Source organism: Agelaius tricolor, unplaced genomic scaffold (assembly GCF_023055355.1).
Source record: "Agelaius tricolor isolate 1412-34295 unplaced genomic scaffold, bAgeTri1.0.p SCAF_1, whole genome shotgun sequence".
Lineage (NCBI taxonomy): Eukaryota > Metazoa > Chordata > Aves > Passeriformes > Icteridae > Agelaius > Agelaius tricolor.
Window position 1 is genome coordinate 12,868,723 of NW_027269261.1, and position 8,707 is coordinate 12,877,429.

The 8,707-nt window shown below is 46.4% G+C and overlaps 1 protein-coding gene across 1 annotated transcript; it reads right to left on the reverse strand.

Moving 5' to 3' along the window:
- Positions 1–237: 237 nt before the first annotated feature.
- On the reverse strand, positions 238–7,274 carry EPCAM (epithelial cell adhesion molecule). The gene is made up of 9 exons (XM_071423389.1): positions 6,946–7,274; positions 6,510–6,617; positions 5,686–5,926; positions 5,343–5,408; positions 4,086–4,149; positions 3,615–3,716; positions 3,261–3,458; positions 2,824–2,865; positions 238–1,828 (listed from the first exon to the last, which is right to left on the reverse strand). The coding sequence occupies exons 1-9, from the start codon at positions 7,010–7,012 to the stop codon at positions 1,787–1,789; spliced, it is 930 nt and encodes a 309-aa protein (XP_071279490.1). The 5' UTR covers positions 7,013–7,274; the 3' UTR covers positions 238–1,786.
- Positions 7,275–8,707: the final 1,433 nt, after the last annotated feature.

The following is an 8,707-nucleotide window of genomic DNA, read 5'->3' on the forward strand; positions in this document are numbered from 1 at the left end:
CAGCTCCAGCCCAGCCACAGCACACAACACCTCCTTCCATCCCACAGGCCAGAAACCTGGTGAGAAATGGGGAGGGAGGGAGGAGGAGAGAGAACAATGGCATTGGAATACTGGGGAGAAGAAAGAAATGATGAGGATACCATATTGCAGACATTTAAGGAAGTAGAGGAGATGGGAGACTGAAGCATTGGGGAATACACACAGCTCACCACAAGACCAACTTACTGAAAACTTGGCTTTATTTGGTTAACAGCTTACAGAATTGTACAAAATTCATCACACCTCAGCAGATTGCCTGCATACCTGGGGAGAAAGGGAATGGCACAGATCAGCAGAGGGAGAGCCTGCCCTGCAGAAGTTATTGACAAAGCTGCCTGAAAAGGCTGCAAAACATTCCAGTAAATTCCCTTCTTCAGGATTTTTGGGCAATCTCCACCACAGCAATGCATGCATGTGAGGTTGAAGGGCAGAAGGGACACTGGTGAGCTGTGACAGTGGAGGTGACACCAGCAGTTCAGCAAGGTCCCTGTGGTATCTAGCAGGCACACTGATGGGGCATGCTTCACATTTCATTTCATGGACAGTACACAGAATATCCTCCCAGGAGCTTATCCTACTTTTCCTGTTTTAGCCAGGGTGGGTCAGAACAGGCACCACATTAGTAACAAGGTTTGTCATTCAGTTCCTTATCTTGCATCTCATTATTTCTTTGGCAACAGGAGTTACAGCATTTCCTTTATAAATCAGATTTGCTGGAGGGATTGCTAGCCAACATCCATGGCACAGGTCACTGACAGCCAGAGCAGGCTCTCCTGTCCTGGGAGGCTGAGAGCCTAGGGAAATCTGGTCCACAGCTATGGCAGAGAACAGGAATAACAGCAGAAACAGCTCCTTGCTGTGCAACAGCTTTGCCACAGACAAAATCACAGTAAATGGGGTAAAAACTGCTCTCCCCCAGCTCCACCATCAGACGCCAGGCCTGCCCACCCCCAGTCCTGCACCAGAGATGTCCTAGGGTAGAGGCTTTTTTTCAATACCTACATAGCATCGGAAAGATCAGTCTGTGAATTCCTGAAATGACTGTATTCTCAGCCTGCTGACTTTTTTATACAACAATGTGTATTATCATTTCACTCTTGTTGCAAACTTTTCACAGCTTTAAGAAAAAATATGCTATTGAGATACTAGATGGCTAATAAAAATTGCTAATTGGAGTTCTAGAATATTTTCAACTATGGTGAGGTTCCTTGCTTTAAGGAATCAAACTACAAATTTGTAAGCATGATAATTTAGCAGATTATCATTCACCATGGAAGAATTAGAAGCCTGTTTCAAAGTTTTATTAATTCAAGTCATAAAAAAGTTACAGCAACTTCAAATATGTACAAACTGCCATAAAAAGGTTGCGTTCAGTTACACAGGAGACAGTCCTGTTACAACGTGGCTACAAAATCATTACTTTCAATAAATCTCCCAAAAGGGTAAAATAACCATTTAGGCATGTATGCTCCAAAACCCTAGTAACAGCAGTTGTCAACTCGTTTCATCATCATAAAAAAAATAAAATCAGGGAGCAATAGTTAAGTTTTACTTGAGTAAGATGGGGCATTTAACTCTCAACAAATAGTAAAAGTAGTTGAATGGTTACCAGTCTTGGCTGTTAAAGAGTTTTAACAATCATTAAGTGAGCACAATTGCCTCCATTTCAGGAGGAAATTAAGATTCATGCCTCCAATGTTTTTGTTGTCTTCTTTCTTGTAGTCTGGTTTGCCTTCAGTTGATTTAGTTAAGCATTCAGCCCTCTATGCATTTCGTTCATTTCCTTCACCTGGAGGGGAGGAGGCAGAGGAGACATCAACATCTGTGCTGTTTCTAAACTTTAAGACTCAGTAATGTCATTGGGACTTAACAGTCGAGATTTTCATTAGCAAATGGATTTGATGCAACACTAACAGAACCACGCGTGACAAACTCACCAGATGAAAAAAAAAAGGGGGGAAAAAAGGAAAAAAAACAAAAAAGGAAAAAAAAAAACCCGGAAAAAAAGGATAAAAAAAAAAAGGATAAAAAAAAAAGGATAAAAAAAAAAAGGATAAAAAAAACCGGATAAAAAAAACCGGATAAAAAAAACCGGATAAAAAAAACCGGATAAAAAAAAAAAAGGATAAAAAAAAAAAAGGATAAAAAAAAAAAAGGATAAAAAAAAAAAGGATAAAAAAAAAAAAGGATAAAAAAAAAAAAGGATAAAAAAAAAAAGGATAAAAAAAAAAGGATAAAAAAAAAAAAGGATAAAAAAAAAAGGATAAAAAAAAAAAGGATAAAAAAAAAAAGGATAAAAAAGCACTACTTAGGGCACACGCAGGAAGCAGACAATACTGTTTAGCTGCTACAACATTGTTTGGATTCCTCCACCAAAGGCTCCACACCTGGGTGAAGCACCATTTGCTATTCCATTGGGAAGCAGCTTCTCAATGGGAGCTGTGAGATCCATGCAAATACCTCAGTAAAGGTCTTGTCACAGAACAAGACTATCAGCACTTCCTGTGGATTGCACAGCACTTTGCTATACATATGTAAAATAGAACTTGCAGAAAAACCGAACCCCACCCCCTCAGCCCCGGGAAAAGCCGATCACCAGCTGCCTTTGAAACTAGTGCAGAACTACATAGAGGTGAAAATTAGCTGCAAAATTTAAATACTTTCAGTCTCCTTGAACACATCTGGGGCACCCAAAGCCAGTTTTTAACCTATAGCAAACTTAAAAGTTTCTGGATTGTGGTCAAACTCCTCTCCACACATACACCACGAACAGAAATTAATTACCTCAGCTTTCACGTACTTCCCTTTCCTCCTCCTTGTCAGGACCTGTAACAGAAGGATGCAATATTTTTTAAATCTTGGTATAAAAGTAACTTTATCTGGTTTTGACTTGAAAAGCACAAACTCGGAGCTGCCTGTTCCCTATCCTTCCAATGTGAGGTAGGAACAAACGAGGTTGTTTGTCACTCTCAACTACTTTAAACCAGGAAGCACTTTGTTCACCTCTGCGAATTGTTCCCAGTACTTGTTTTCCGGGTGACACCCTTCAGCTGTAACCTGAAACAGTGACAGTGTGCCCATCACCAGTTTCCCACCTCCCACGTCTGAAAGAGCAAGCCAATTTACAAAGGAAGACTTTCCATCAGAACCCAAACATGTGTGCTGTTACTTCCCAAATTGTTACCAGCACCATTCTACTTGGCAGCTTTGCTAGAACTCACCAGGACAACAATTGCAGCCACTATTGCTACCAGTACCACTACAATGACAGCAATGACGCCGGGAGTCAGGGACTTCATGGAGAACTCTGGTGCTCTTTCATCAACATAGTAGACCACTGTCTTCTCAAGCTTCACCGGCTCGTTGTCAATGCTGACATTTATCCCAGCATTATTATGAAAGATGGACTGACCTTTCACCTAAAGCAGATAGGAAAAGACAGACTTGCTCATTCACACTGTAGTAAGGCATTTATCTCATCACAGGAATAATTCTCCTGGCTTTAGCCAGCACATCCGAGCGCAGTGCAGGACACAAACCCAGCCTCTGGTAGACTTGACCCACGACACACTTACATCTTTCTCAAAGTAGTAGGCCACATCAGCTATATCCACATCTCCATCTAATTTTTGTGAGGCGTTTTGCTTCAAATCAATAGTAATGTAAGGGTTTTCATACTGGAAAAAAAATATAGTGTGGCATTAAGAAAGAGGTACTTTAAATCCAGCTATTGAATAATCACCAAAACATTATGATCCAGTTTGTGAACTTGCATCTTGGATAAAGTTTATGGTTCTTGAACTCAAGCCAACTGTTTACAGTAGGATTCAAATTCCACTGCTAGTGAAGCAAAGGAGTTATCTACGGACTAAGGAGAGCAGTGTCATTTCTCAGCATTTCTGTTCAGATACAGCTATTTGCTAACTGCTTGCCATTTTGAGAGCTTCTACTAGAACTCATGCTGTATTGCATTAGTCAAACACGAGTTTTTGAAGTTACAACAAAATGAAGTTCTACTACTTTACTAAACTCTCTGTGCCCCTTACCAGAACATTGGTTATGTAGCGGCTGTTCAGCTGGTAACGACTGGTAATGGTGTCCATGAAAAACCTGCAAGGACACCAAAGTCATGGCTGTAAAACCAGTATTTTTTCACATATATCATTTGACAAGTAGAGAAGACTTTTAATTGTTTCCTTCTGCAGTCTCTGTGGTGGGTGGAGCTCAGCTAGCATCTAAACCCTTCACCTAGTCTTTCACTCACTTCCCCCTAGCAGGATCAGGAAAAGAATCAGAAGGGCAAAAGCAAGGGTTAAAAAACCAAAAAACAAAACAACCCTCATCGTTTAAAATAAAGACAGTCTGGGAAGTGAAAGGGCTGGGTGGGGGAAGTACAAAACCTCAAGTGATGTAAAAGCAATCAGTCATCACTGACAGATCAATGTCCAGCCAGCCTCTGAGCAGTGGCTACTTGGGAAAAGACTTTCCCCCGGATTTATTGCTGAACGCAGCATTATACAATATAGGCTAGCTGTTCAGTCAATTCAGGTCAGCCTGTCCCCCTCCCAGCCTCTTGCCCATCCCCACCCTACTCACTGGGGCAGCAGAGTGAGAGTCTGAGAAGGCCTTGGCATTATATAAGTGCTGTTCAGCAGCAGCTAAAGCACTGAATTCATCAACACCATTTTGGTCTAAAACACAGCACCACACCAGCTGCTACCAAAAGAATTAACTCTGCCCCAACCAAACCCAGTGCACTCTCCTCATACTAGAGTTCAATAACTCGTCACAGTGAAGATGCACTTGCTGTAAAACTAACACCTGTGTTAGACAAAAGAGCTTTACAGTTTGAAAAGCTCAGAACAAGAGCTAGAGGGCAGCAGCTTTTGATTTGGAAAGGAGGCAATTCAATAGCTACAAGTGGGGTTTTAACAAAATGAAAAAAAAAAGAAAAAAAGGCTAAACTCTCCTTTTCCTCCTGCTGCTTCTATGTAGTCATTCTGCCATTTTTGTCAGTTTGCTTTCTGATCAGTTTCACCCATTACCTTCCATTTCTTTTAGTATATTGATTTGAGGAGAGAAAAAACTAGCAATCAATTTTAAACGGAAAACAATCTCTTTAGCAGTTAATTTGTTTCCAAAACAAATTAAAGCAATTCTATGAAGAATCTGCAGCTTGCTTCTAAAATGTCTTACAAGTGAGTTCACAGGTCTGTCACTGCTTATAGCAACTATTTAGAAATACACTAGATATCTACTGGAACATACATACACTACCGTAACATTTTACGATCATCACTTACTTCTTTAATGATTCAGCATTCAGAGGAGCATTTCTCTCAGCATGTTTCATTTCAATGATGATCCACCTGAAGTACAATGAATATTCTTGACGTACATGCATATAAAACACAACAAAAAAACTTACCTCGGGCTAAAAAACCTGAACAATGAGACAAAACCAAGACAAGCAAAGTCTCTTCCAACCCCACTCAACATCTCCTTGTTTCTGAAGGAAAAACACCCCAGCCAAGTAACCAAGTGTTAATTGCTCCATCTTCATTCAGCCCAGTGCATCATTCACACAAGGCAGAGCCTCACACAGGAATGTTTTCGTGTCACAGCACACCCTGTTGAAACACTTACATCGTTCTGACTAATTCACTGCACTTCAAGTCTGCATCGTGTTTGTCAGTTCTCCTAACTCCAGCTGTATTCACACACCAACAGGTGGTTCCATTGCACTGCTTCGCCTTGAAAGCGCCCGTGTTTTCACACTCGGGATCATAGAGACCATCGGTATCTTCAAACGCATCTTTTGGTTTCTCACGACGACCCGACTTGGAGCCCATCACTTCTGCTTTCATCAGCAGGCATTTTGAAGTCACTAAAAATAACCAGAAAGTCGCGTTATGCAGCGGCAGAGCACGCATGTCCAAACCAGAGCCCCGAGTCCGTACAAACACCAGGTTACATCAGCGACAACCAGATTCGAAGCCATTGCACGGAAGAGCAGATGGCTAATGTGTAGGTGGTGCATAAAATCAATACAACTGGGGTATGGCAGCCTCTCAAGGCAAAGGCCAACAAGGCCAGCCTTAGGATTTACACTTTTCATTCCTCACGGCTGAGATTAAGCCCACAGTGAGGTCTTGTCACAAGGCTCTGTCCCCTCTAGATTTGTAGGAAAAGTGAGGAAATGCGCTTGTAAGCAAGCTAAACGTTCATCTTCCAAGAAATTCTTGCCACTGGAGAACAAATACTGAGGAGGAGACGTGAGCCTACATCAGTACAAGCAGAGAAACCCTGATCGCTTCTCTTCCAACACTAGTTGATCTGGGAGACCAGGAAGAAGAACTCCTTCCTTGTCTCCATTGTTTGCTGGGACCTCAGCGGTCATTCCCACAAATTCCCCGGCGTTCCGCGGGCTCGCTTCCATGCCACCCACCCTGCCGTGCCCTTTTACTCACGGGTGGAGCAGTCCACGGTGGCTCCGGAGCCGATGGCTTGGCAGAGACATCGGCCGCTGCCGTCCACCCTGCAGTCGGTGACGCGCTTGTTCTTCTCGCACACGCACGCTGCGAGGGAAGCGCGGCCGTGAGCGGGCACCGCCACCCCACGGCAGGACAAAGCCGCCCCGGGCCGGCCGGGCGTGGCGTGCCCGCACCGCCCGCGTCCCCCCGGCCTCCCTCCCTCCCTTCCCGAGCGCCGGGGCTCCCCTCGGGGCGCGGACAAAGGGGCGCTATGGGGGCCGGGCGCTCCTGCCCGCTAAGGGGGAATGGTGTCGCCGTTCGGGGCACAGGGCGCCCAGCGGCCCTACCGACAGCGGGGCCGGGAGGGGGTCCCGGGGCGGGGAGCTCCCTCAGGAGCGGGGTGTGGAGCGGACGGACGGGTGCGGGCACTCACAGCTCCGGACGGTGGCGGCAAGGCAGAGCAGCAGCAGCAGCAGCACGGCCCCGCAGAGCGGCTTCATGGCTGGGGCGGGCGGCGGGGAGGCCGGGGAAGGTGCTCGGGGACGCGGGCAGAGCGGGAGCGGTGTGCGCGGAGCGGCGGCGGAGCGCTGTGAGCCGCCCGACAGGTTCCGCAGGTGCTGGTGGTGGCTGCGCCGCGCCCTCCCGGCTCCGGTTACACCTGGGAGGACGCGCGGGGGGAGCGGCGGCGGCAGCGGCTCCTCCCCCGGGCCCGCCGGGCGCGCTCTTAAACCACCGCCGCCCCCTCCTCCCGCCGCACCTGGGCGAAACTGGATGGGCAGGGCGGGACCCGCTCCCGGCCTCAGCAGCGCCTCTCCTGCGGGAGGGATGGGGGAGCGGCCGTGCCCGCTCCGTACCCGGGCTCTGAAACCGCCCCGCCTGGGCGGAGGGGTGGCGAGGAGCCGGGGGATAGCGGCCCCCACCGCCCAGGGAAAGTGTTACTCACCCTCGGGAGCTCCCGGGTGTGTTTGTCCTGTGACACACGGGCAGGGGAGCGGGGCCCGCGGCCCTCCCGGCTCGGGGCTTCCCGCGCCCGCCGCTGGCCTTCGGAGCCTCGGGGCGGTCCCCAGGTCTCTGCCCTGGCCTGGTGGCCCCGGGCTCTTCCCTCGGGACCGGCGGGGGTGTTTCCACTCCCCTCTCGGCGAGCTGAGAGCAGACATATATAGGGGCAGGGAATACTCGCAGGGAATGCTCGCACTTTATAGTGAGCTTTGTTCGCATCCAGGGGGCCGTGTGAAATACTCCGTGCTTGACATAAATTCTGATAATCCCTCAGTAAATTAAAAAACAAAAAACGCTTATCTATATAGAATGAACACTTTTGTAAGGTTCTTCACTGATCGTGCGTTTAGTTTTTATTTTCGGTTTTGATTCCTTTCTGGAATACATAGTAGATGTCTCTACCTCAAGGTTGCTCTGAAGATTCGCTCCTGGTACTGTAGTATCCTCATTTCCTCGCTCGGGGGAAAGCAGTCCTGAGTGCTTTGTCTCTGAGCAGCGCAGCTTTGTGGGAACCTACAACATGGGAGGTAGTGCCAGAGCCCAGCCAGGTTGCCGAGGAGGAAGCACGGGAAAGCCGGCTGCAGGCTTTAAGATGGCTTTCCAAAGTGTAAAAGCAATGTCAAAATGGAAGAAAAAAGATAGGTATGGTACACTGGAAATGCTTTATGAGCCTTGAGTTTATTTATTCAGTTAAAAATATGCATAGATCTTTCTAAAAGATAGATACGTTAGCACCCTAGAAAAACAAGTTATTTTAGTACAGGAAAAAACCAGAATGACATCCTGCCCAAAGACTTGAAGCTTCCTCCTACCAGTTCACTGTACAATAAAAATATGTTTCTGCTTTTGCATGTGGAGATGTCAGTAAGTGAAACTTGTTTGAAAACTTTGTGTGACTGAAGTGAAACTGCCGGTGAGCTATCTTGGTGTTTTTGTCTCTGTGCGCAGCTGTGTTTGTGTTGTACCTGCTTTTGTGTGCTGTTTTTGTCTCCAGTGCCCTGCTGCTGTCTCAGATGGGTCCAAGTTAAAGGAGTATGGTTTTGCTCTTTGGATTTGCTCCTGGTGCAGCCCAAATCAGAGTTTTGCAGCATTTGTCTTGATTCTTTTTGTGGTTTTCTGTGGTTTCTGGTTGATGATAAGTACATTCTTCCGAAACGCTTGTCAAAGACTCAAAAGGAAAGCTTGGCCTAGCAATA